Genomic DNA, 27,965 nt, shown 5'->3' on the forward strand with positions numbered 1-27,965 from the left:
TTTCCAGTGCAGATGTGATATTATACTTTCAACTATGTGAAGACTGGGCTAACAAATGGCAGCTTGTATGCCAGAGATAGGACTTGTCATGTAAGAAAAGACTTGTCTACACTTGAATGAGGTCACGAGGGTAGTAGTAGTAGCCTTTTCCTCACCAGCAAAACCTAGAACAACATGCACTATTACAGAATCAAGGGAGAATCTCTGCTGAGGCATACCCCTTCCTGTTCACAGCGTTTATCTATTTATCTCTGTATAATTGGTAATTCTGTTTGTAGGAGTGCATTTTCAAGGATGGGGTGCAAACCACTTGGATAATAAGGTTATCAGCAACTTTTCTAAGGAAAAACGATAGACTTCACTGTTTTGAAAACATCATTTGCCACTTCATGTTATCACTTAGACTATTACAAAAATATCTAAAACTATTTTTCCTTCCTGTTCACCCTTAGAAAATTTGAGTATGATGTTCATACATTAGTTAAGTCATTCACTCATACTGTTTTATAACACATTCATAACAGCTTAATCTTTTCCTACACGTTAACTTTTATTGAGACTATCCCCTTAGTTTTTATAATCTTCCCAACTCTTAATTTGGTAGAAGCCTGCCTGAGAGCTACATTCTTTTAACTCTTCCTTCTTAGCTATTCCATTTCTTCAATGTTGTACAGAATAATTTTTAAATACTTGTTACTTGACTTTTGGACCCAGGTAAAGTTCACATTGCATAGTCACTAAACCTTTGCTCAACCCAAGTCTGAGTAACATCACGGATTGTTCTGTGCATTTAATCCGACAGAATTCTGACCTTTCCTCCACTTATTTCCTTCCTCTACAGGCTCCGATATCCCATTAGATTCTAAGCAAAACTCACAACTATTTACAGGGCTTCATTTGCTGGCTTTTATTTTTTTAACCCAAATAAACCTTTGCACATAAGTTAATGAAACAATATGAGGATATGTAGAAAGGGCAGGCTATTTTTACTACATCTTCTAGCACAGTAGACTATTTTATTACAAAAAAAGTTTATGAAAGATGATATCAAAAAAAAACAAAAAAAGAATAAATATGAGAGAGATGACTATTTTAAACAGGCAGGCCTTTGAAATAGTCTGGGTTCTCTCTGAAGCACCATATAGAATCCTTTCCCAAAGGCATCAAATGTGCACCCCACACACATATGCAGAGGAAATTCTCAAGTCCGCCCGGACTGACAGAATATTAGTACATTTGTCATTTCAGTTCTGGTATAGTAGTAGTCATAAAACCACGTAATGCAGAATGCTCAGATCATGATGATGCCTCTTGAAGAATGAAAACGTGCAACACCTACATTTGTTCCACAGCTGCGTAGTTTTAATTTTCTTCTCCTTCCTCCTAGTTGCATAAGAATAGTGGTGGCTCCTGATAACATTACAGAGCACAAAACTGAGATGTTATCACTATATGTGACACAACATTACGCACTTCCTTTGGAATGTATTCATGTCCATTCTGGGTCTTCTAAATAAAACTCTAAGTGTCCCAAAAATCTTTTTTTTTATTCTAAGTAAACTTTAAGAAAACTGTTTCCCCCCCAAATTTATATACGTTGTATTTACATTTTTGCTGCTGAATAGGTAATATGTACATTACATGTCATATAAAATCTTTTCTTTTTATTACCTGCAATTAAATGTGCTCCACTCAGCCTTTTGACTGAAATCAGTGCCAGAGCAGATGAGGCGTTTCTTAAAAACAAAAAATCTTGTGTGTATACCCATGACGCATAAGATTAATAATAATAAAAAACTAACATAACAGGAACAAACAAAAGCATTGTTTTTACATCATTAGAAAAAAATAAATAAATTGTGGGTGGGTGGGGAGGAGAAAGCAATTCCTGAAGAGGGACAGACCGAATGGTAAGAAACTTGATCAGTTGCAGGTACTTCTAAGAGGAAAAGAGAGCTGGGTAAATGCCAGATGACAGCTACAATAACAGTGGGAGTTAGCTCAGCAGACACCAACATCCTTCTAGCGCCTATTCTTCTGTCACCCTCTCTGCTGCAGCAGAACTGCATTCCCTCTTATGCTATTGGCAGAAGGTGAAAGCAGAAAATGAAAGCAGGCCAAACCACCACCCCTCAAGGTTTTCTAAAACATCTACTGCTCTTTCCCTTTGCACCATCTCAACCTGCAGCATCTGTTGCAATGATGCGTGCTGGGTATTGTAGGAGGAAGACAAACACTAATGTATGCACCTTGGGCAACATACTCTTCTTAAAAAACTTTTGGAGGAGGAGTATCTCCCCAAATGTAATTATGTAAAGCAGAGCATGTTCTAGATACCACGTTGACAATGCTGCTGCTCACCCAGTGAACAACTTGCACACCTACAGTCAGTTGTCTGGTCACTAATTGACACCAGCAGCAAGGTGGAGCCCTCATACTCCTTTACAACTATGTGCTTGCTGGAGTACTTGAAGTGTTGACTTGTGTTCTTAAAAGAGGCTGTACTGGTTTTTTTTTGATTGTTTTTTTTTTTTTTTGCTTTCTCTGGCCTCACTGTCACATGCTCAGAAAGATGACAAATTTAACAAATCGTATGTGAGAGGTGTCAATCTCTGACCTATTAAAAAAGAATTAGCAATCATTTGCTTTTCTGACAGAGTAACTTAACATGGCTTCTGTTGTTGCAAGGGTTCTAAGGAGTCTGATGTCTTCTGTGGTCATAATCAAGATTTACTTTAAACCTATTCAAATTGAAGATGTTGCAAAACATTAATTTTGTTAATGCATTTTCCAAAACAGAGATGGGAGACTGCACGTGGGAAAAATGAAGTAGGGAAGTAGTACCTGAGACAGTACAGCCTTCTAGAATTGAAGCAGGAAAATTAAACACTGGATGAAACATCATGGAAACTGGTCTGCAGAAGAGTAAGTTTAGTGTCCTAACTACTGCCTCAAGAAAAACAGTTCTTGTGGGTCATCTAGCACTCTCCTTGCCTGTTAGGGAAAAAAATGCAGAACTTCTATAAATGTTTTTTTATTAATACAGTCTAAACCTTGTTTCTTTTTCAAGAAATAATACTCCATAAAAGAACATTGCTGAGCAGCCTTATACTTCACTTTTTATGAGATCACATAAAATTCAAAGCCATTTAAAACTATACGTCCTAGAGATTATTCTAGAACTAAATATTTTATTATTTTGGATTGTTATATAAGCACTCGAGAGAATGCAACTTAGTTTATTCACTGCAGTTTCAATCTGTAATACTTGCCTTTTCTCTAAAAATCTGTTCGTATGTGATATTTCCACAAAACCAGATTTTCAGAGAGAAGTGAACAATTTTGCCTTTTACATTTTTCCACTGACTTTTTTCCTCCCTTTTAAGGGAAGGATTCATCCCCATCTTCCTGCCAAAATGCAGTGATGGTTAGCAGTGCTGAATTTTTTCAGTGTACCTTTTTTTTTTTTTTTTTTTATTACAGCCATAGCTATACAGCCAGCATTATAAAGCTATTAGGATAGTGACACATTCGTATTTTTAATGTGAAAAACTAAGGCTGAAGTTTTATGGCTCATCAAATTAAACAGCACACCTTCTGAAGTTTCTCATTCAAACTCATCCTAACACAGTCTACTCACACCACTAATGAAAATTTTTGTTATCGATCATCTTCATCACTATAAAAATAGTGTCTTCGGAGGCAGCCGGCAGAGATCATTCTCAGAAAACAATCACTATATTGCATTTCCTTAGGTCTGAGCTGATATTTCAAACATCCCATCCCATTTTATGGAACAAGCAAACCACACCATTTTCCAAAATTAATCCAAAGACGATGGCCAACCAAGAGAGCATTCGGTTCAAGTTCAATGTAACTGCAAAAGAAAACAAATTTATTGATTTCCAACTAAGAAGTCCACAGAAACCATGTGAGAATTCATATTAATTTGTACGTGTAAGAAATCACACTAGTGTGTTAAAATCTGAATTCCAAAGCCATGCATAAAATTAACATGAAATTTTCATCTTCCAGACACACAAATAATTCTATTTTATGTTTCAATGATCCATGCTAAGGTGTCTCAAACTGTAACTGATGTATGCAATATGGCATATACAAAGAGTGGATAAAAAAAAAACAAGAAAAAGCACCTCTTATCTAAGTGGTTTTTTTAATTCATTTTATATGAAAGTCTAAATATCACTGTTTTAGGCTAGAGCTATGTCAGTGACGTCTGATACTGATATAACAACAATAAAAGTGACTTCTCTAACAGCTGCATTCTCACGCACATTCTACACAAATCATATAGTAACAAAGCAAAAACGTACCTCTAATTGCCTGAGAGTTTGATGTCAAGACAAATACTTTTATAAACACAAGGCACAAAGGCGTGTAGTCATGTTCCCAAATAACAGCTGGAATTAGCAAAAGTTTTCCATAGCTAGACAACAGCAGTGCTTTGAGAAGTAAAATGAAGTCAGACTTGGATTTTAGCATCTCAGGTCTCATCCACCACAAGGCAATAAAGATGCCAACCAAAAATGAAGTTTGTTCTATGAGGAAATAAGAGGAGATGGAAAGAGAGAATGAAGCACCAAAATCAAGTCCTTTTTTTGAAACATTTTAATGAAATGCTTTGCGTCAAATGAAACTGAGATACTGCTATTTAAAAGACATGTAAACATGAACATGTCTTCCAGCTCCTGTATTCACTGTAAGAGTCATATATTACTATTACTTACCTAAACTAATTCTGTATCATTAAATTCAAAATAATTCTATCACAGATTTCTATATGTAGCATTGTCACACTTTAATTTTTGATACCATACAGCACAGGCAGTTTAATACATGAAACTCTACTTTTCAACAAAAGGAAAGGGTTGTTTTTTTTTTTTTTTGGCTTGTTTGTTTCCCCCCCCAACTGTCTGTTAGCCTGTAAAACAAAGATCATCAATACTTTTCATTTTTGAAAAGGTCACCAGCAATGAACCCTTTCCATGCAGCACAAGGAGAAACACTGAAATGAAAATATCATTGAGCTATTAGACTTTTCTTGACACCTTGTCTCTGCGTAACACTGGAACTCATGCAGATGTCAAAGCAACTCTCACAACAACAGGCTGAGCTCTATACCAGTTTTCAAACTATGTAAATGGTTCAGACCACGATTCTGAATATTGCTACTTTTCAGTGATTTGATACCTAATGCTGATCATATTAGTCTGAATTGTAATCAATGTTGAGATATGAATTTCATAGAATCATAATCATAGAATAGCTTGGGTTGGAAGGGACCTTAAAGATGAACTAGTTCCAACCCTCCTGCCAGTAAATTAGAGAACATGTGCATAATCATTTAACCATGCTGGGTCGGACATGACATCTATTCTAATGTGTTTTTTTTTTTTTTTTTTTTGCAACACAGGCTTGCTGAAAGACTCATAAAATCATTGAATGCTTAAAATGTACACTTGATAGTTAAATGAAATCATTCTTACCTAAAGAAGCAATACCAAACATTCTATAAAAATCCCATTCCTTGGCATATCTGATTAAGTCATCAGGATCTGTATTTTGGCTTGAATCCTGTAGTTGGAGCCACCTGAGATAAGCTTCACAGAGCAAACAAAATACACAGAGCTTACCATGAATCTGGTAAATGAAAGAATAACAAAAGCATTAGTGTTAAATCAGCATAAATTAAATTAGTGTTAAATTAGTATTTGATATACATTTCTATATCTCTAAACAAACAAGCTCTGTAGGTTTTTTCTATTTGCTTAGAAATATAAGCAAATTACTTCTGTTGAGCCACTAGTTTAGCACATCATCATTTTAACATCAATTAACCTGATAGGCAAATTAGAGGGTGTAGAAAACTGTATTAACAGTTCTGCACAGAAGAAAGTATGTAACTAGTTTTTAAAGCCTGCTCTTTATTTGGTTTTTAAATTGTGAAAACTGTTTCAGTTAGGAATATAAAAACGAAAATTGTGCTGTAGCTAATAGAGCTATACTGTCAAAAACTTCAGTGTAACAGCATCTACTCCATTCAGTGAACTGGTTTAAGTACCCTTGTTTTTGTTTTTCCCTGTGGCAATCTGTATCTCCATTAAAAGAAACTGGTAGTGTAGTTAGACCAAAAACATTTTTTGGTTCAGACAAGGGTGAGGAACCAACCAATGGAGGAATATAACCCAACTAAACTTAAAGAATCCTCCGAAGTGATGCAAAAATTATGTCATGAGGGTCCATGCTTCGCATATTTCAACATTAACCACAGTCTATAAGCCAACGGGGAGGGGGTGAATTCTGATTTTATACAGATTTTTTAATAAAAATTTAATAAACCAATGCAATTTCTGTGAATGCCTTTTTTCTTTTTTAGTAGAGACTAGTTATGCTGATTGCATGTACATGCACAGGCTAAGCAAGTTTAAAAATTCCATTCAATTTTGATAGATGGTATTTCCACAAATGGAACATTCTTCCAGAAGCCTCATGGAAAGCATCATTGCCAGTCTCCAAAAGCAATGAATTAATTACAAACCTTTAGTCAGATTTCTGTTTGAAAAATCAGGCCAGTATACCTATCTACATTGCTTAACACTGGACTGGTCAAGAGGTACCAACATGAACACAACATATGCTTATGCGTGCATCATTTGTTGTAAATTAGCTTCCCTTTCCTGGGAAATCAATCCTTAAAGGAAAAAAAAAAAAAAAGGAAATCTGTCAGAACAACCACCTCTACACTCCAATAGTATGGCCAGCACAACTAAGTTGACCCTGTAACTGCATCAAGAATAAGAATGCTTCATGTGAAAGCTACTATCTCTTGCTACAGTTCTGAGGATGTGTTTAATTACTCAGGAGGAAACTCATGAGAAAGTAGTAGCATAGGTTTAATTGGTATTAATTGGCTTAGTATTGGTAATATGCCACGTCGTACTACTACAGCTCATTTCAAAAACAATTGTTTCCATCAGAAATTTAAGTTGGAAATTAATTTCAAATTAAATATTTCCCTTCTAATGAGTCCAATTAGGACTCTTTAATATGTAGGATGATAGCTGTTTTTACTGGTATTGTAGGGAAAGTAACTTTATCAGTAACAGCTAGAGTTTGAGACTTCATATGTTCTATTCACAATATTAGACCCTTAATTTTTTTTTTTGAGAACAAAACTGGTTCAGCTTGCTGGTAGCTGTGAAAGGGAACAGTTCCTGAATTTTACAGCTATTCCAACCAATTTAACATATGTAAATATTATCTTTAACATAAAAAAGTCATAAAGTGGGGGCATAGCAACTTACATTTATCTTTGTATTGAAAAGAATGTGTCTGTATGCTTGTGCTTTACATAAAATTGCATTAATCAATATGATAACAGGATCATACTCAATGTATTTGTCCACAGGTTTCTGGCAGGATTTCTGAAAAATCACAAAACAACAAGAATTAGGGAAAAAAAGAAAAAAGAGAAAGTTTATGAAATGTTCCTCTGAGCTTAGCACAATTGCATAAATACAAAGTAGCTAGTCAATTCTTATTAGTCTTTCCTTAATGTAATCTTAATTTTCAAAGGTTTTTAATCCATCCACAAAAATTGTACCTTACCCCTTTGACACTACAGTTGATACAAAGATTTCCTTTATAAGCCAGAAAGATACATTACCTATTTTTGTAGGCTTCAGATTAACACAGATCATTAAACTATGAAGGATATACTTAGTTATCATTTCCTTCTTTTTAAAGAGATGCCTGATCCTCCTATCCTACCTTATCCTTCCTTTCAATAATTTTTTTTCCTGTTGCATTGCTCTTCCATACCAGTATATAGTCCAGATGCTTCAATTCATTTTCCGTTACTGAACAAATACCAATATGTTTGGAATACTTAAAATGTAGTTTTCATAGAACCATAGAATGGTTTGGGTTGGAAGGGGCCTTAAAGACCACCTGGTTACAAGCCCTGCCATGGGCAGGGACACCTCCCACAAGACCAGGTTGCTCCAAGACCCCCCTTGAGCAGTTCGAGTGATGGGGCATCCACAGCTTCTCTGGGCAGCCTGTGCCAGGGCCTCACCACCCTCTGAGTGAAGAATTTCTTCCTTATGTCTAATCCAAATCTACCCTCTTTTAGTTTAAAGCCGTTACCCCTTATCCTGTCACTACATGCCCTTGTAAAGAGTCCCTCCCCAGCTTTACTGTAGCCCACCTTTAGGTATTGTAAGGCTGCTATAAGGTCTCCCCGCAGCCTTTTCCTCTCCAGGCTGAACAACCCCACACAGATACAGCTCCCACACACACAGATACGGCTAAAGAATCAGAAGCTGCTAATGCAGGGTGGTAAGGCATTAGACAATTATTTCTCCAATGCATCTGCTGGTTCCTGCTGGGTTCACTGGGATTAGATTGTCATCAGCCCCTTCGGACTTACCGACTCACCTGCGTGGGTGTTTACTCCTTGACTTGAGTCAAATGAGAAGGGCTGACAAGAGGCTCTCATTTTAAGTTAACAGAATGGCTATGGAACAGTCCTACAAGAGGCTCAACCAGCAGACCTGAGGGGGAAATAACTTGTAGGAGCGAGCAGAGGAGCAGCAGCAACTGAGGCCGCACCTCAGGACACGAGTGCTGTGCTCAGCTTTGGGCCCCTCACTACAAGAAGGACGTGGAGGCCCTGGAGCATGTCCAGAGAAGGGCTAAGAAGCCGGTGAAGGGCCTGGGACACAAGTCCTGTGAGGAGTGGCTGAGGGAACTGGGGTTGTGTAGCCTGGAGAAGAGAAGGCTCAGGGGAGACCTTATTGCTCTCTACAACTACCTGAAAGGAAGGTTTGGGGAGCTGGGGGTTGGCCTCTTTTCACAGGTATCTAGTGATAGGACTAGAGGGAATGGCCTCAAGTTGTGCCAGGGGAAGTTCAGGTTGGAAACGAGGAGACATTTCTTCTCAGAAAGAGCAGCCAGGCATTGGAACGGGTTGCCTAGGGAGGTGGTGGCGTCACCGTCCCTCTGGGGGTGTTCAAGGAAAGGTTGGGCCTGGTGCTTAGGGACATGGTTTAGTGGGCGACATTGGTACTAGGGGGATGGTTGGACCAGGTGATCTTGGAGGTCTTTTCCAACCTTAATGATTCTGTGATTCTATGGCCATAGCCACCACCTCAGCTCAAACAACAGCATTTGCAGAAGGCAGCACACCTTCGGGCCAGCTTTCTCCTGCCACCAATCCTCCAACCTCTCCTGAGCTAATCCCACTCCCCTGAACCTCCACATCAGCTGCCATGCTCAGAGTACCAAAGTCAAGGAAATGATCCCTATCTCCATTTTAAGCAGCACACAGCTACGCACTGCCGGCACAGAAATCTGTGCACAGAAACTTTCTGAAATGTTGCCACAGTCAGAATAATCAACATTAGACAACATGAACCTACAGATAAACTCTCAGGAAAGAGAGAAAGGTTTCTGCCATTTTAGAGTATTCCTTGTATCCAAAGTTAATTCTGGTAAATATCAAAGCAAAGATATTATTGGAGAATTTCAGCAGGTAAAAATTCACTAGCAAATTGACTCAAAAGACCAATTTCCATATCAAGAAAAGCATCTGATCAAATGTTTGATAAATCAAATAGACTGTCTGAGGAATATTGCTACCACTAATCAGTGCTTCTAGGTCCAGCTCAAGAAAAAAAACACAACAAACTTACTTGGATCAGAAAAGAAAATACTATGTATAACAACAGTGCAGAAGGTAGAGGGAATGAACTCAAAAATTGACTCAATTAACCAACTGTTGGATGGGTCTAACATTAAAGTCAGAGAGATGGAAGAAAGGATGTAATTACCAGAAGACCAGTTACAGCATTTAATAAAAGAGAAAAATCTACCACAGAAGAAATCACTACTATAATTAAAGGCAATGTCTTGCTTCATTTCCTTCTACAGGAAAATCATGAACACATTCGTATAGGCAGCAATTTACTGATGTCAAATCTCTGGGTTGACATAGCACAGGATTTTTTTTTTTTTTTTTTGTAAGTTTATTCACACAAGCACTCACTGGTCAAGCACAAACAAAAGATTTTTCTTCAACACAGTGTGTGTTGTAAAGGCTAAGGATGAAGGATATCCCCCATGCCCACAAATTCATTATACTCTCCAATTTTCCTAGAACTGAACGTTTTCAGAACAGGGCCCAAAACCTTTCTGGAAGGAGTAAAGAACCATCTTTTCAAATTCAGGGGCTCCCATCCAAACACCCATCCAAACACCTGCAGCTAAGAGCTACTGAAAAGTTTTCCCTGACGGCTGAGAAGCATTTTAGATAATTAAAATATGTCAGACCAACTCTCCAGGCAAAACAAAACATCTAGAAATTCTACCACAGACATACAGGGAAACTGCCATGAATACGCAAGTAGCAGCATTAGCCATGAGTTTTCTGCTCTTGAGCTTCTGGATGCCACAACCAAATAAATCTTCTGCAGCTATAAGAATGATGCTTAATTCAGTATTTCAGCATACCACCACCAAACATTTAAGAATCCTATTTCCCTCGTGTTACTTAACGGCAAAAAGAAAATCTGCCATATAACAAAAACCAGTCACTTTCAATGACATCGCACGCAAAGACAGGAACATACATTAATGTCTGCCTGTCTTCTTGAGTTAGACCAGCATCCTAATCTTAATACGCTCTACTTCTATTCGAGTATTAACCATATAAAGGAAATGGCTGGATAAGCAAAGGACTTTGACCTAGCCAGAGTGAGTCTTTGGGAGATTCAGGGACTTGTGAGATCTTCAAAGCATCACACTGAAGAAGACTTGCATGTGTGCTGACACAGACTTACCAGACAAAATGAAGACAACATTTCTTATATCACGAGGACATTACAGAATAAGTAAAACCTCCAGAATGAAATTTTCTCCATGCCTACTTCGCTTTTTTTTCTTTTCCCGCTGTAATACTAAAACATCTGCCACTAACCTTAAACACCTAGCAAGCAAACTTGTGACTAGAGCCTGACTTCAGCAAAATCAATGCAAGCAAAGGTTAATGCAGTTCAAGTGCATGCATGTTTATCTTGACAGCTTTAGCTAGTTAAAATGATGTAACTTTATGAACATCGATAATCCCTAGCTCTTTCGCAGCAGATCAGCAGGAGCAGCTCAACTATGCAGAATTGTTTGCATGCCTCCTAAGATTTCAGCCAGGCTGTTCAGTATGAACTAAAATACTGGTGCTCACATCTAATTCCCGTTGTATAGCTGTAGACAACAGCCCATCCAGCATAACCAGTAAACTACATCTTTAATGAAACTGAGCTTTTCCAGGTTTCTTTGGGCTTTCTCAAAGAAACGCATCATTTATCACAACCAGATCTAAACCGACTGAAAGGAGTATCTGGATTTCTGCATGTTTTTAAACAGTTTCTAATTTCTTCCTTAAATATGCAATTGACATCATAAACAGGGCATAACTGGTATCTTTCCTTGAAAAAATAGATGACTTGGATTACAAGCTACTTTCAGGTTATGCTGCAGAAGAGACAGCTCAAATGTGACACCATTAATTCAATTGACAGATTTTCTTCTAAATTGCTACATTTCAGTTTATAAGAATGCTTGATACTAACACACGCAAGTCCAATAAATACTTCAATCCTCTAAAAAATGGTACTTTGAATGTATTTCAGTATTCCAATGAATGAAAATGAACATTTATTTATGAATTATTGATAGTATTTGAGTATGCTTGTCTGTTGCTTCAAAAAACAAATTTCCACTCTGATGATTTAAAAACGCGCCTAGTTATCATAAAGTATTTTATTTTAAAAAAAGACATCTTTAAGATTGCCTCTTCAAACACCAGTACAACCACGTTCTTCATAGTTCAGCATACAAGATGCTTTCTGATCAAAACAATGAGAAAAAAGATCAGAAAAGTAATATATATTTTAACAGCACAGTTTTATTAAATAAGAACGAACTACTAAAATGCTAATTCTTATTGCATTTTTACCAGCCTTTTATAAAGTTCTGTTCAAAAGGCGTACCTATTCTTTATTCATCAGAGATACTCAGCTGTGAACACAGTCCACAGATTTATGCAAAATAAACGATGGCGTATAAATATTTGGGGAAGTACCTACCCTCACTGAAGGGCTAAGTTCCTAAAATATATGAACATACGCTTTTGAGTGCTCTCTTCAACATTAAAATATACTGGATTTTTAAGTAGAAGTATTTTAGAATGGGGCTGGGAGAAGGGAAAAGCATTCTTCTTGAAAAGAAGTCTAGAGCATACCATAGAAAATAAACACATATATTGAATAACCAGGCTCCATCCTGAATTAAAAATAACACGAACACTACACCACAGCAGGAATATATTTGTAAATCTGTGGATATTAGAAACACCAGTGCAACAGTTTCATTTTAGTATTCCTTTTTCCAGTGTTTGGAGTTTGGCAAAATTAAGCTACAATTTTTTGCTGGTCTACCCATACAGCAAATCTTACCAGTTATTCGGGTTCAACATGAACACAGGTTCAGTTACATAGGTTCATAGGGCAAAATAACATGTGCCCATTATTTTGAGAGATTACCCTTAACCCCAGTGGCATCCTTAAACAATAAAAGGTAATCAGCCATGCTGCTTTCAGGAATAGGTTGTTTATGAGGGATGCAGCTGTCATAATATGCTGAAAAATAAAACAGTCCAGTTTGAAATGCACTCCATTTCAGAAAACTAAAATTAAATATGTTTTTAAAATATTTTTTTCCTAAATGAAGCATTTTGCAGCAATGAGATGCTCTGCAGATTGAGTTATGTAAATACAATACTTCATGTTCCAGGATGATCTTTTTACTCTTGGGAGATTTTCCACCTTACCACATAAATGCTTTGCATTCCGAGCATTTATAGCCTTTCTGCCTTGCTGCAATAAAAGAGCTTTTCAATTATTTTTTAATTGCAGAAAAGCTAAATGAAGTGTGCCCTGCTCAGGCAATTTGGCTTTCTTATTACAAAACACAAGGGGGATCCTGGCTGAACGCTATGCATTGCAATGGATAATTTATTTTCCTTTGTTAGGGTCTGAAACTATTAACAATTTTGAAACTCTTTTTAAACAAAAAAGTGATTTAAAATCAAATACAAAAGAAAGAGCTTTTCCTTCTGTTTTTGAATCAATTAAGTTTACTAATTCCCTTTTATATTCTTTCTACTTCAACTGCAGAATTTATCTGAGGTTAGCCCAATCTGCTTTTTTTTTTCCCTCCTATAGCATTAATTCTATAATGGCGGTATTATCAGAACGGTATTTTTTGTTACTGCTGTTACCAGTTGGTTCAGAACATATTAAGTGGAGATTCTGCTACGTTACTTACACATAGTTTCAGTGTTAAGGATTTGAGTGTTAAAAATCATTTCTATAACAAACCACCTACACTTACTTTGACCATCACTTCTGGATCAAAATAGGGAAAATGTCAGCATGTGACGAGTGATACAGCAGCCACCAGACCTTACCTCCACTGGAGCCAATTCTCACACATCCACCCCTTCTGCCCCCTAATTATCACCCTGAATAAAAAACAAACAAACAAACAAAAAAAAAACACAGCACACCACTGAATAGGTGTAAATTGAGGAGGTAAACTTCCTTAAAAATTACTATCCATTTATAAGTACCTGTATGTTCTTTTTAAGGAGCAACAGTCTGCCTATTCTTTGTAATGATATTTCCACAGCAAAATATGTGCAAGATGAGAAAAAGGTTCATTCACTAAATGCAAATCTCAAGTAAGAAAGAATGCAGTCTCAGAGGTCTGGGGTTGGCTTCTGCTGAAACTGGTCCCGATTAAACAAATTAGATTAAAACAAAAAAAAGATTGAACTTGGAAAAATTTGTAGCAGTTAGCCACCCCACAGAACTTCTAACAAAAGACATGACTTTTCCATCCCGAATTTCATGGTACTGAGTGGAATTTTATGTTTGATAAAGGAAGAATGTTTCCTTAACTTTTTCAGTAGCCTTTGCAAACTTATTTCCAGAGTACATATTAACACTTGCGAGGTCTGCTTGTCTGCATCAGAATTACAATACAGAGCTCTAAGAAACTTCTTTTTTGTAAGAGCAATATAAAATATTACTGGAACTAAACTGAAGCAACGCCGTGAATATTAGATTGAATTTCCAACATTGCACTCTAATATTGTGGGCTGGAAACAAATAAGCCCTAGTGAAAGCTTTTAGTATTTGCCTCTGGAAAAAATTCCATTCTTCTCTCGAGCACATTAAACAATGGAATACAAAATAGTGGTATTTTGACATACAAATTAAGATCTTCTACCTGAATGAATATTAGTCTCAGATCATGTTAAACACATCCTAAAAATAAATGTAAAGCTAGATGTAAGATCCTGTTGGGAGAACTCAACTTCTTCAACCTCAAGATGACGTTCCAAATACTGCTGCATGACAGGACCATCCTGAGAATGGCAAAGACCTTCTAGGTGCTGATTTATTAGCTCATCAAGGAGCACTTTAAACTAGGATTGGGGCAAGTTTGTAGGGTCAATATAGAATAGCGATGTTCGTGGCAATGTTCTGCGTTTTCCTTATTTTCTGGGGCCATAATAAGTAGAGGAACCTATTACATTTCATATTAATTTAATATGAAACAAATGGTTTGTAGCTTCCTTAAAGTGCCACTATTTTCAAGGACTACTTGAAAATGGGAATGAGATACAAGTATCCCACTGCTGTTTAACAAAAAAATTATTTGGACAATGTCCATTGTTTTCACTTTGAGTATGATTATACAGTCTTTCCAGGTAGGTATTCTTCATTTTTTTTCTTCTTTATGCTACAAAGGAATACAGTCTGACTCCATGCTCTGATTTCACAAAGGGTGTTCTCAGGTCAAGCGAGCAAACCTACTAGTCCTACCTTAGTCCTCCAAATTTTCTCAATTACCTTCAGATTTTTATAACAATTCCCTCTGTAATTTAGGGTCTACATTCCAAGCTGTATATACATCTGATCTAAATGATGTTTCACTCTGATAAGTAGGACCTTTGCATTTTTTAAACGCAGAAAACTCTACTATTACTATTTTCAGGTTAACAACAAACTATAACACTGCCCTTGAATTTCATGAAGGTTATCAAGCGACATTCTGTGTTTGGCTAGTTTTTGTTGTCGACAGCACGATGCTGAGTGTTACTGGGGTGACGAAAACATTCTCCCAGATTAAAAGGAAAAAAAATGCAACAAGAATTGCCCTGTTAGAAACCATGAGATCTTGATAGCTGAAGACGACAACAGTGCTTTCCCGCAATACATATATAAAGCTGAATTTAGATCAGCTCACTTGAAGGAGCCTTTTGATCTTAACAATTTTCTAACATTCTGATCTCCACTTGATAAATTGTGAGCTGACGTGCTTCTTATCGCCTGTTCCTCACATGACCTGCTCCTACTCTCAGCCCATCCTGGGTGGCCAGAAATGGAGAGAAAGGGTTAGAGATTATGGGACACCACCATGTAAAGCTCCCTAGGACTACGACAAATTGAACCATGACAACCCACAACATAGGTGCAGGAAACAGAATGACAGAAATAAGAGAAGAATGGTACACATCTGGACCTGTATGGAGAAAGGTAGACTCAATTCCAGTTCACTAGGACAGTGTAGTTCATTTTTCTTTTACTCTGTTCTTTACTCTTTCAAAAACAGTTTTGCATTTGTGATGAACGCGGCAACTGAGATTTTTGACTCTGATCTTAATGGGATGTCAGAGCTCCAACAGAAGAGGGGTTTCTGTCATCAAATGGTTAAATGCTAAGAGAACGAGTGCCATCTACTGGATCCCAGTTTCCCTTAGAGATTATCACAGCCAAATAGTAACTGTAATTGCTAACATGGGTTCACAAGATAAACTAAGTCTTGTGCGGTATGGCTGCAGGCATAAACATTACACTTGTCTCTTCGCATCCAACTTGTCCTTGATTTCAAAGACGAGTTTGAAGCTCCACAGTAAACTGAACGACTGATATATAATATCAATGCTAAAAAATGACTAAAAATCTGTCTTTCCCTGCAGTGTGCAAGCCTACAGCCAGCAGCAGCCAATTTCTATTACCTATTTTGTCTTCCACCCGACAAAAACTGTTGCTCTCTCCAGTTTTGAAAAACCTGTAGAGATTTTTGTGTATGTTTTTTGCTATTTTATGCTCTACAGTAACAACCCATTTTAACATTTTAATCTTTTGCTATCTCCCCAAATATAAGTCAACCACAGATCTCTACAAACTGGCTGCTTCCAACCTCTATTTCTGATTTAAGAAATGCTTGAACGACTCCAAATTTTACAGTTGCACAGGAATTTCGTCACAGGTTTCACACAAACCTGGTCACCACCTCACGGTTAGCCAACTAACCCGAATTCCAACCAAAACAAAAAGAAAAAAAAACCACCACAACAAAACATCCCCAAAACCCAAACCACCTCAGAACTAACCACTGGAGGGGAGTCTACCTAAATGGCATAAAAACTTGACAACAGTAACTCGGAAACAGCTGAAAGCACTGGTTAAAACACTAAGAGTTTATTTCTTTTTTTCCCTGTGCAATCTCCGAGAAAACAGAAAGAAATGAAGTTGTGATAACGCCGGTGAGAGCCCGCACCCCCCCCCAGGTCCCCTCAGGCCCGTGGGACTCACGCAGATGGCGATGCGGAGCACCCCGCGCTGGTAGTCCCGGTACAGCTCCTCGGCGCCGCCGCTGCACTCCACGCAGCGATACGCGCCCGGCTCCGCCATGGCGCCCGCCACCGCCTCCCTTCCGCCTTCGGAGGCGCGGCGGGGACTGGCCCTCCTGGCGCTGCATGCCGGGAGTTGTAGTTCTCCGTAGCCGCTCTCCGGCGAGGCCAGCGCGGGGCCGGACTCCATATCCCAGGAAGCACGGCGGCGGCGCCCTCCTCCCCGCCCGTCCCTTGGCGTCCCCCCCTGCGAACATGGCACCTGCCGGCGGCGGCGGGCGCGGGGCCGCCCGGGGGCTGCGGGCGGCGCTGGCGGTGGCGGCGGCGCTGGTGCGGGCCGCGCTGTCGCTGAGCGAGCGGTACCCGGCCGTGTCCCTGCTCAAGCAGGAGCTGCACCGGCAGCGCCAGGGCCCGGCGGCGGAGTGGGCAGAGCAGTACGCGGCCGAGTGCGGTGAGACGGGGCCGGGGATGGGGCTGGGGCTGGGGCTGGGACCGGCACCGGCACCGGGGTGGGGAAGGGAGGGGAGGGGAGGGAGCGCCGGGGGTGTCAGGGTCCTGTCAGCCCTCCCCGGGGTCCCCCAGAGCCACACGCGGCCAGGGGAATCGGGGATTTCTCAAAACGCCTCGCTGCGAGGTCCTGGGTTTGTGTTTTCCCCCTCTACGTGCGTGCTTTTCTCCTCAGAACTTAAAGCTCTCGGGGGTTTTAAGGAGGGGTTTTACTCCAGCTGCTTCTCTTTGGGGTGGGTGTAGGGCTGAGCCCTCCGTGAGTGCCACATCTGGTTGTGGAAGCTCTCCCAGCCGACCTCTGCTCCGAGTCGTTCGGGCTCAGCGCAGCCCCGAAAAGACTTTCACCCGGCGCTGAGATAAAATAAAACCTGCGTAACGTGCGGGTTAATAAATGGCAAAGCCTGGGGCTGCGTTTCTCCCCGGACTGAGACGTGAATGATAGGCTCTGGATGCTGCTTCAGCGGCGAGTTTGGGAGGTTAGATTGAGAAGTGATGGTGGGTGTGCTTGTAAAGAGATTCCGTGTAACTGGGATCCACAGAAGGTACTCTGCAGAGTGTACCTCTGCTTTTAGCATTCACTGGCAATAAGATAGCCCTTAATTTAATATATATATACATATATATATATATATATATATACTTACCCTACTTGCCCTAAAACAGCTGTACAGCAGTCCACTCCTTGCTATTTAAATCTTGTGGCTAAATAAATTGCCAGCTGAAAAATTCCCTGAAGCCCTCAGTTCCTAGCTCAGCTTTCCCAGGAGCTGTGAATCTTGTTGTCTCAAGGCATTTCTCCTGCTGCCTGCTGCAAGGTCCAGGAGTTTCTCCGCTGATCCTACTGAAAGCTGTTAATAAAGCAGAGCGATACAAGTTTGCCTGTATCTAACCTGTAGACAAAAACAACTCCGCTCTTCCTGTATGTATGGCATCTTCGTTGCCCTGAGAATTGCAAAGGTCAAAGGGTGCTTTTCCCCCTTTACCTTGCACCAGGTAGGCTGTTATTATGCCCTGCCACCTTATTCAAAAACTCTTTCATTAAATTTTCACTGCTATACAGAAAATGATTCTGGAGTTAGTAGGCTGTGCCTGCATCTCTTTATTTTGACATGTGAAGCCAGATTTGCTCAGCGACCCTACGCTGACGTCCCCTAACTGTCACTGACTTAAGAGCACCAACACAGAACAAGTAACAGTGATGGTGCTGCCCATGGCAGGGGAGAGAAACGTTTTGGCCAACATAAAGAACAGGGCGGTGCTGAAACCTCTTACCAGCAATGATTTTTCTGGGAGCTGTGGGTGTCGAGCCACGGTTCTTATAGGACTTTGCGACTTCAGACTTTTACCTTCTGCTTTTCACTAGCCCTGCTTCTGTTGTAAAACTTCTCCCACCCAGTTATCATTTATGGCTCAACTAGTTCCAAGTTTCTGTTTACAGCGAATGATTTTAGATACTCTTTGACTTCCTTATAAGAAGGCTGTTTCATTTTGTTTTTCCCCTGCACTTGTGAGAAATGGGGAGTTAGCTAACTGCAGACCTGATGTAATCAAACTACAAGAATAGCACTGCCAGTAAAACTTAATGAGAATGCACGTACACCCTCCTTCAGCCTTTCAAATTTAGCATCAGACTTATTTCCACTCTTGTTTGTAAATATCTGATATTTGTGATATGGAATCAAGGAGGTAATACTGTGTTTGCTTTTTCTTGTTTGCTTTTGCAGTGTTTCAAGGTGATAGAAGCTGTAGGATCTGAAGATTGGAAAGCTGACATCTCTGTTGAGCTAGTAGTCAAAGCACCACATAGATTAGATAGTGATTCCTATCGTCAATCCAGGAGCTTTTTTTTTTTTAATTCTGTTGCTGTTTATTTGTTACTCTTTTTCTTTGCTGTCCTAACAAGCTGTGTATCATTCCTAGATTTGAATGTAACGTTATCCTTAGTAGTATACCTGTGAGGGTCTTGTATATGTTTAGTCAGTTATAGTTTACTATGTTCTCTCTACTTTCTGCAGTCTTTGTTACCTCTGTGTCCTGGACTTCCAGCAGCAGCTCTTTCCCTACCTCCATATCATCCCTTCCATTAATTTTCTTCTGTACGTTTGGAATGATAATTTGGTCTTCAGTTTGTTGGGCAAGAGAACAGGATCACTGTGCTAGCTGGGGACAGACCTACCCCATTTTTTTCCCTACTTGATTCCAGTTTCCCTCCCCCTTTTATTACTCCCCAGCTCTTTTTTGGGGGGAAAGCTGAGATGAACATGAGGAAGTGTGAGATGTGGTAGCAGAACGTGTGTGACTTCTTGAATTCCTAAAGGTATTAATTTTCTTTTTTCCCCTAGACTCATCATTTTTGCACTTCCGTGAATCAGATTGTGACATCACAGGGACTTCATCTTGCGAGTCGGTGCTTTCTCTCAACACAGAAAAAATTCTGGTATGCTGTCAAGAATACAATGTACAAAACAGTTTTTAATACATCGTTGAAGTGACATCACTTTAATTCCAACTGGTTATGCAGTTAATTTTAAGCAAATAACTATAAATAGAATCTATTAATCAGCAGGCATAGGTCCCCAAGAGGCTTAAGTACAAATGAACTAAAGTTGGTCATGAAAGAATGGCTTCGTAGTACTCCAGCATGAGTCTTTAGGGCTGTCAGCAGTTTAAATCAGTGGAAGCTTTAACAGAGCAGAAAGTGTATAATGGGCTTGCAACGGTTACTGTTGCACCTGTAGGAGGTTGAAATATCTGTGTCATGGGTGAAAGCGATGGGACTTCTTTTGACTAAACAAGACAAAAATAAAAACCAAAACCAGAAGGCAGAAGGACAAAGCACAGTCCTCTCAGTAGAGGAAATGAAGTTAAAAATGTCGTCTGAAGCTTAAGGTGTTAAGCTGTTTTCTGTAAAGTTAAAGATGTACAGATGTGCAGTTCAAAAGTAGAGAACTGAGCAGTGAGAGAAGTTAGTTTTTCCGTTCTTACTTCCTAGAACAGTTTGGAAGATTAATTGAATGAGAGTTTTGTATTTTTCTAACATGTATTGCTCTGCTAGGCTTACAGCTACCTTTGGGAAAAATATGAAAATGAATAGGGTAGAGTATGTCAGTAATTGGGTGTTTGTCTCTGGCAAAATCAGTTTCTGCAGATAAACTATTTGGGCAACACAAGTCTTAGGCTTTGTTCAGCCTGTTGTAGTCTCATCTGTAACCAAACGGAAGTTCTTAAGACAGCCTTTTTTCTTTAGCGTGGCACTACTAAGTTAAACTTGTCTTTATTGCTGGAGCTATTTTCTTTTTGGTATTTCATTTTGTGTTTTAGTCTTCTGTAGTACCCTTCCCTTTGTAGGAAACAAAGGAATAGTTAATGGGGCTAAAACAGAAACTCTCCTATGAGGTAACATGGGTGTTAAACTTCTAAAACTTCATGTTAGACAGGTGTAATACATAAACAGCAACCACTCCTGAAATACTGTCAATGTTCTTTCATTTGAAATATTCAGTTAGCCTTTTGTTAGAGAGGATAGCTGCAGTATCTGACTGAAGAACAATTTTTTCTCCCTATGGAAGACTAGGATTGAATTTGTTTTCAGTTAGAGCCATCGCAGTAGTTTTAACACTTTGATTTAAAGCATTCTCTATTAAAGTTGTGTTAAATTCTTTATCGCTGTTTGCTAAACACTACAAACCGTGATGTTTTACAGAGTCAAGCGAAGTCACTTGCAGAGCAAAAAAGATTTCCATTTGCTACTGATAATGACAACACAAATGAAGAATTGGGTAAGGTTTCTTATATGAGTTTTGTGCAGGTGAAGTACATGCTGAGTAGTAGTATTGAATGTTTTGAAGCTAAACTATTGATTCCTAAGTGATACATTAATTTTAAAACTATCCTAAAAAAAACAGTGTATTTTCTCTGGTTGCAAAAAGAGAAAACAGATATGTCTTCCTAAAAGTCCTTTTTGCTGTGCTCACTGGAATTCTTCATTGAGTCTGTTTAAGCAGGTGTTCAGAAATCCTTTTGATTAAATCCCATTAAACAGCGTCAACTACTTTCTACTTCCCTTTTTTCTGTTGCTATTGATGGCTAAAACTATTCAAGCATCCAGAAAAATCTCAGTGGGATGTGCTTTCTGACACGTATAGATCTTGGATCTGTTTTGCCCTCTCCACACGTTCTTCTCATCAATGCTTACAGGTAGCAAGAAGGCTTTCTGAATTTCTGTCCTTCTGCAGTCTACTACTTGTTGATGTTTTTTCAAAGCACACTTGGGGCAGAAGATGGAGGCATTTCAAATAAAGCAACAAGAAATCCTTTTCCCAAAAGCTTTGAGGAAGAAGTTACTTGCACTGCTTCTCCTAAATGGTATCCTCTGAAGGAAGCAGGGGCACTACAAGGCAGCAAAGAGATTGGTGAGAATGTGTTTCAAGGAAGACAGCAAAGGGTCTTTTGTATATAAGAGCAAAGAGAGTCTTTCCTCATAATTTGTCTAACAAAGTTAAAACAATTGGGTAGTTATTTGTTGATGTAACTTCTGCCTTCAAGGATTTGTCCAGCAAAAGTTAAGGGTTTAATCTTTCATATTCCTAGCATACCTAACTATGTTACTAGAATCTTTCAGGGAATACTGAACTTCCAACAAGGAGAAAATATTTGATGCTTTAATATCTGTGCTGTAGACTCTGAAGACTATGTCAGAAAGTCCCTATCCTCACATTTTGCCCGTAGGCTGACATCTACCTACCCACTTTATTTCAAGTATGTCATGGTGTGAGGATCCTGGGTCCCTCTTGTTTCTGTGCTACTCCTTGTAACTGTTCTGAGGAAAAGTAGTGTGGAACGTATCTTGCATTCTGAAGAAATGTTAGTTTCCAAATACTTGGACAAATGGATCATTGTTAACCCTTAGATTTTTCGTAATGAAGTAGACTTGTAATGTTTCTAGTACTTGAAGATTAATTGAAAAGCTGGAATTTAAAAAGCTGATATTCTGTCAGCTACTGTCAATCACTTGCCATAGCTTTACAGACATAGTCTACAGCCTCGTGTGTTTTGCCAAGAGTCTTGAGTAAAGATAAAACTGAAACTCATTATCAGCAAGGCAAGTAGTTTCCATTTTCTTGCTTCCTCAGCTTTTTTCTTTAATGCTAACATGTTTGAATTCATTTTCTTTTTATTTGCCGATTGTTCTGCGTGTGGGGATTGGAACCGTAAAGATGATACCAAGAACCATGTAGGCCTGGAGACTAATGAAATGACAAAAACTCAACAGCTCTTCAAACTGTCCTTGATTCTTCCTGTTTTCTTTCAGTTGGTGGCTATGCTACATGTCTGCACAGAGTGAAACTTTTTATGTATTGAGGAAAAAGCTTATATTGCACACGCACTTCCTTTTGTGTAAAAGAAATGCTCCAAGAATTAAGGAGTCTCTGGATTAAATACATTTCTCACTTCTTTCATTTATCTTTTTTCTTCCTTTAATGAACAGAGTTTAGTGACACTGCCTAAAGATTGTGGCCTGCCTGAAAAATGTCTGTCCCCTATAAAAATATTTCTGTTCCAATTGGCTTTATTTGTCTGGTTATGTTTGAGTAAATAACTAAGCTGATAGACCTCATCCATTCTGCTTGGATGACTGCTAAAACTCAGTAGAAGTGTGGGAAAAGGTAAAATTCCAGTGCCCAGTTCTGCTGTCAGCTGTTCATGTGAACTGCTGGGAGAAATATTTTTCTTTACCTTCCATAGCTCTAGTCTGCAAGATGCTTGCTTTTTGTGGGCAGTGTGGGTAGATCTTAGTCCAGAGCTAAGACCTGTGAAATATTGTTTCATTAAGTGTGTTGTAGATATTCAGCTGTCAAAACTGAACTTGAGTCGCATAAGCACAACCACAGCTTTTCAGCCTTGTGACTTGACTATTTTTGTATCTTCTGAAGATTACAGGAACATGTTACTAAAAACAGTGGTCTGTTTCTTTTTCAAATACTTAGCTTCTGCTCCAAAGGCAGGGTATGAGAACTTTAAAGCTTTTCATACTTTAAAATGGGTAAGGATTCTGTGTTTTTCAATCTCAGTTTTATAAACAACAGAATCACTTCATTTTTTCTAGGCATTTCAAGTGAAGGAAAAAATTGTGAGCTATTAAAGTTTAGCAAAAATTATGCAAACAAGTAAAATCAGATGCTTTCTAATGGAAGTATCAAAAAACTATTAGTGTTAGCCAAGCTCACTTAGAATTGAGAGTTCATGCAGGGCTACCAAATGGGGTCCTGGTGCCTTTCCTGGTCCTAAGTACTTTAGAAGCTAACATGAACTATTTCTTAAACTGCTTGCAAAAAAGAGGGGGGTGAGGGACAAAACCCCAATTCTGAGGATCATAATCCAAATTGAAATAATTAATAAGGGGTAGGTAATGGTTGAAGAAGGCAATTTCAGTGGCAGTTTAGAAAACATCTGACTAATATAAGTTTCTAGTATATACATTATATATATTCCTGTAAATGCAACCAAATTGTAAATGTATATGCAAAGAAAACCGGCTGTTTTTTGATGTTTTACTTGCACTTGTAACTTCTTGTTAGCAATTGCTTACGTGTTGATTGGCAACGGCCTGTATGATGAAGCCATACGACAATTTTCAACAATGCTTCAGGTAAGCTTTCTTTTTGGGCTCCTCAAGCTAAATATAGTATTTAAGAAAAAAAAAAAAAACACTTTATGAAATTATGATCTAACCTATGGCTTTTACTAAACCAGATTGAATTAAGGGTTTTAAAAAGAGAATAACAGCTCTGATATTTATTGTTTGTCCAAGCATAAGCATGCTCTTAAAGTCAGGTGATTCAGCATCTTGGTTAGTTGGTGAGTATTTTTCTCATCTGTACGAATAATTTTATGACATTTCAAAAAAAAGCATCTTCAGAAACTGACCTGTGCGAGACTGAAGTTCCTTTAATTACTGTCTTAGTGTGTAGACTGAGATCATTTCATTTTGCTGTGTGGTGGGGGGGAACATGGGGGGAGATGGGCTGCAGTTAGGGCGTTGCTAGCAACATAAGGAGAAAACTGAGAGAGATGACTTACTGCTAGTGTCAAGTTCCACATTGCGTTCTTAGTGATAATGCTTTTGTGTGCTGAGTTTATCCTTTTTCAGTGGTAAGCATTTGATGAGTTTGTAAGTAAAACTTAGCTAATGCTTCAGGATATTTATTTCTGATCAAGGTAAAGAATTCAGAATCTTCTATGAACTTGGGTAGCCACTTTTAAAACAAATAAACAAACAAAAAAAAGACAATAACAAAAACCCAATACCTAAACCTGATATCAAAATACTGTGTTTGTAAGGCCAAGAACCTGTGACTACGAGAAGTATGTGCCTCTTTTTTGTTCTGAACTGGTTGTAGTGCACAAGTGGAAGTGGTGAAGTAGTACTGCAAATATCATGAGTGTTTTAACTCAGATGGCATATGGCTCATACTTTCAGTGAAAGTATAGCAATTCAACAAAATTATTATAGGGAACTTATCAGAGGACAAAAAAGCTATGAATCAGAACTTTTTTCAGTTATTTAGAGATCTGTCGTTGGTTTGCTTCTAACGTAAGGAATGATTTAACTTTTTTCTAATGAAAAATCCTGCTTCTAAAAATCACTGGAGTTATAAAGCTTTTCCTGCCTTCTCTTGAGTAAGAAGGTAAAATAGAAAGTGAAGATAAGCAAGATATAACAACTGTAGAAAGTAACTGTGAAAAGTGTGCATGTAACAGAGTAGATTTGTAATGCACACACTTCAGTTGAAATCATGATATCATGATTGTGTGCCTCAAAGAATGTAGAGTCATTAAGATCGTTCACTCTGTCTTCCATAAGACAATTTTAAATACGCTTAAAGTAAGTATTGGAACATTTAACAGAACAAAACATTCATTCTTAGTCATTATATTAAAAGTAGGAAAGTTACCTGAACTTGACATTGGCACGTGTACAGTGGGATCAGCTGAAGTCTGGCAAACTGTCAGCATTGGTTACACCGCTTATCTGTTGTTTAGTCAATGCAGTAATTTGTTTCCTGGCAGTTGTCCCAGGTAAATGAGACCAGGCCTATACTACAAACTTCCATAGCACAGCTACGTACCTGGTTGCAGGTATTTAAATAGGCAATTCCTGACTGGATTTCAGGGGAAACCCTAACTGCATAGGCCTACTTGTGCCAAGAAAACCAGTTCTGCAGTTGCAGTTCTTCACATTTGGGTGGGAAGCCATGGCCGGATTACATTTTATTGCACAAGATGTTGTTTAACTAATAGAACCCCTCAGAGCCTAAACTCCTTTCCTTTTGTGTTATAAAACTAAATCATAAATACAATGAGAAGAAAGGAATATAAAAGTATACCTGTAACTTTTCTGTATCTCACTGTTGGGTGCTTTTGCTATAAAATAGTGTTTAAAATGCATTTCTCACATGAAGTCTCTTCTCTCCTGTCAGATTTGTTGGAGATGTTTAGCTCTTTTTCCAGACAAATACTACCCAGTAATTCCAGTATATAAAACTGGAAGTTGTGAACATGTGAAAGTATAGGGTGTAATACAATCAGTGTAATATCTTTGCCTGGTAGCTGTGGTTGTTCATTGCTTGCTAGTTGATACAACAAGAATTAAACATTTATTGAAGAAAGATGCTTATTTTTTAACTGATTATTACATTTGTTTTTAATCTAACAGGAAGAACCAGAACTGGTTAGTGCAATCTATGGACGAGGGATAGCATATGGAAAAAAAGGACTCCATGTAAGTAGATGATTATTTAAAGTTATAGGTGACTGAATTATTTGAATCTAAACTATAAGAAGGCCTGTTACAGGAGGAGCTTAGATTGATCAGTATGTACCTATCAAGTTCTAAACTCAATGCTATAGGCGATGCAGAAGTGTCCCATTTCCTTCCCTTGGTAGGTGCTCTGTAACCTAGTGATCTAGTGGACTGTGCTACACGGCCCATGGGTGCATTCTTTGTGGGACTGTGAAAGTATAGCAACATGAAGCAAGGATGCCAAAGGAGAATAGAGGAGCAATTGTGAGTGGTGAATAGTAAGGCTGAGAGCTGGGAGTGACAGCTGCTTGAAAGAGTTATCAGACAGGATAATGAGCAGCGTCTTCTAAAAGGCAGGTTTCTGAAGCCCCACAGAATTAATCTTTGTATCTGGTCTGTATTTCGAAATGAAAGTCTTTTATTGCAACATGGAAAATCATCAGCTCTTGCAGTCCAGTAGGCTTTATATTGCTTCTTGATGGACATGCTTCTTCAAATCTTATTGAACAAATTAATACATTTCAAGTTAAATTACTTGCATCTGATGGCTCAAAATTTTCCTGAGCAAAAATAAGTTTTAAAGTAGATAGAGTTTATGTAGCCTGTTAACTCATGATTGAGTGGTCTCTGGGTATTCTAGAGGGAAGAGGAGTTGAATAACTTCTTGAAAATTTCTTGTGTGTAGGATCTTTAATTCTTTAGTGGTGCTGACAGGAGCTTAAAGTCCCTCTTATTTGCATATTTTTAACAGCAGCCTGATTTTTTTTCTGAGTTTTTTTAGATGTTGCTACGGTTTTGCTTCATAAAATGAGGTTTCTGTCAACAACACTTTTGAGACACAAAGTTGGTGTTTAGCATGTTAAAACTGGTTTTATAGCAACTTGCTATGTAACCAGTCTTTTGTAGGTGAAGTAAGCCCCATCCTACAGTATATTGAGGAAAACATAAGAACTTAGACAAGACACTGATGCCATCAACTGATTGCCAGAACTCCTCAGATCGGCTTATAAATGGTATTGATGAAAACACCGGTGTGAATGTGCATGTGTGTTGGAGTTCATGTGAGAGCTTGAGCCAGCTTTGCTGCCAAGAATAAGTTATTAGAACTGCAACACAAAATTGATGTTTACAAGCAGAGTTCATTTTTCTTATAGCACATAGGTGTTTTTCAGCTATTTGTAGCATGCTGCATCTTAATCTTGTTAGCAAAGGTATGAAGAGCGTTTAATGTAAATCGATGCACTTTCAGAGTCTTAGCCAAATTAATTGTTCTTCAGTGTTCAGAGTGTATTACTGTAAGTACGCATGGTTATTTACCTTGTTTATTTCTCTCCTTTTCAGGATATGAAAAATGCTGAACTTGCTCTTTTTGAGCTCAGTAGGGTAATTAGTCTAGAACCAGATCATCCTGAAGTATTTGAACAACGAGCAGAAGTGAGCTTTTTTTTTTTTTTATCTTTTCAGATCTTTGGAAATTGTTGCAATTACACAATATTTTCAAGTACAATTTTCCGTGTAATTTCTGGAACATTTACTTTTAAAATTAAACATACACAGTATGGAGTTACTATAGACAATAGAATAGCATATGTTATGTCTAAGTTATTTATAAAATATATTTATTTATAAATGTTTTTTAGTAATCTTGATCTAAAAATATGAAAGGCATTCGTATAATTGGGACATGGGCAAATTTTGACTGGGGGGAATACTTTGCCTAAACTGAAAAGGTTTGAGAACATTTTAATTACGTTTTCTGTTGAGTGTGTTGGAATTACTTTGAAATACAGTATTTTGCTTTGTTTGTCTTGTTTCTATTCAAAATACTAAGTTCCTAAAAATGATGATGGTTGGAAGTACACTGGTATTTCA

The 27,965-nt window shown here is 38.3% G+C and overlaps 2 protein-coding genes across 4 annotated transcripts in view; one reads left to right on the forward strand and one right to left on the reverse strand.

Annotated features, from left to right (window-relative positions):
- Window positions 1–1,014: 1,014 nt before the first annotated feature.
- ARV1 (ARV1 homolog, fatty acid homeostasis modulator) lies at window positions 1,015–16,886 on the reverse strand. 2 transcript variants are annotated; one of them, XR_007707965.1, is made up of 6 exons: window positions 16,746–16,879; window positions 7,326–7,445; window positions 5,508–5,661; window positions 4,335–4,559; window positions 1,672–3,877; window positions 1,015–1,410 (listed from the first exon to the last, which is right to left on the reverse strand). XR_007707965.1 is itself a non-coding variant. In XM_035538351.2 (5 exons), the coding sequence occupies exons 1-5, from the start codon at window positions 16,842–16,844 to the stop codon at window positions 3,771–3,773; spliced, it is 705 nt and encodes a 234-aa protein (XP_035394244.1). In that variant the 5' UTR covers window positions 16,845–16,886; the 3' UTR covers window positions 1,015–3,770. The 2 variants fall into 2 exon arrangements, 1 of the variants encoding a protein (XP_035394244.1); XM_035538351.2 differs by having other exon boundaries at window positions 1,015–3,877; window positions 16,746–16,886.
- A 128-nt stretch (window positions 16,887–17,014) lies between these two features.
- The window catches only part of TTC13 (tetratricopeptide repeat domain 13), a 39,898-nt gene continuing 28,947 nt past the window's right edge, over window positions 17,015–27,965 (forward strand). For both annotated transcript variants that reach the window (XM_035538352.2, XM_035538353.2), the window contains exons 1-6: window positions 17,015–17,234; window positions 19,633–19,727; window positions 20,994–21,069; window positions 23,869–23,939; window positions 26,007–26,072; window positions 27,435–27,527. In XM_035538352.2, coding sequence (XP_035394245.1) covers window positions 17,039–17,234; window positions 19,633–19,727; window positions 20,994–21,069; window positions 23,869–23,939; window positions 26,007–26,072; window positions 27,435–27,527 — 597 coding nt within the window. In that variant the 5' untranslated portion in view covers window positions 17,015–17,038. The remainder of the gene's footprint in view (window positions 17,235–19,632; window positions 19,728–20,993; window positions 21,070–23,868; window positions 23,940–26,006; window positions 26,073–27,434; window positions 27,528–27,965) is intronic.

Source organism: Cygnus atratus, chromosome 3 (assembly GCF_013377495.2).
Source record: "Cygnus atratus isolate AKBS03 ecotype Queensland, Australia chromosome 3, CAtr_DNAZoo_HiC_assembly, whole genome shotgun sequence".
In the NCBI taxonomy this organism is placed as follows: domain Eukaryota; kingdom Metazoa; phylum Chordata; class Aves; order Anseriformes; family Anatidae; genus Cygnus; species Cygnus atratus.

Bases quoted from the DNA above. Each gene is read 5' to 3' on its own strand.
- ARV1 (XM_035538351.2), bottom strand. From the start codon at position 16,844: ATGGCGGAGCCGGGCGCGTATCGCTGCGTGGAGTGCAGCGGCGGCGCC. The intron at 4,560-5,507 runs GTAAGAATGATT...ATTTCCTCATAG, and splicing joins GTTTGGTATTGCTTCTTTAG to AACAAACTTCATTTTTGGTT. The intron at 3,878-4,334 runs GTACGTTTTTGC...TTTCTTTTGCAG, and splicing joins AAACTCTCAGGCAATTAGAG to TTACATTGAACTTGAACCGA.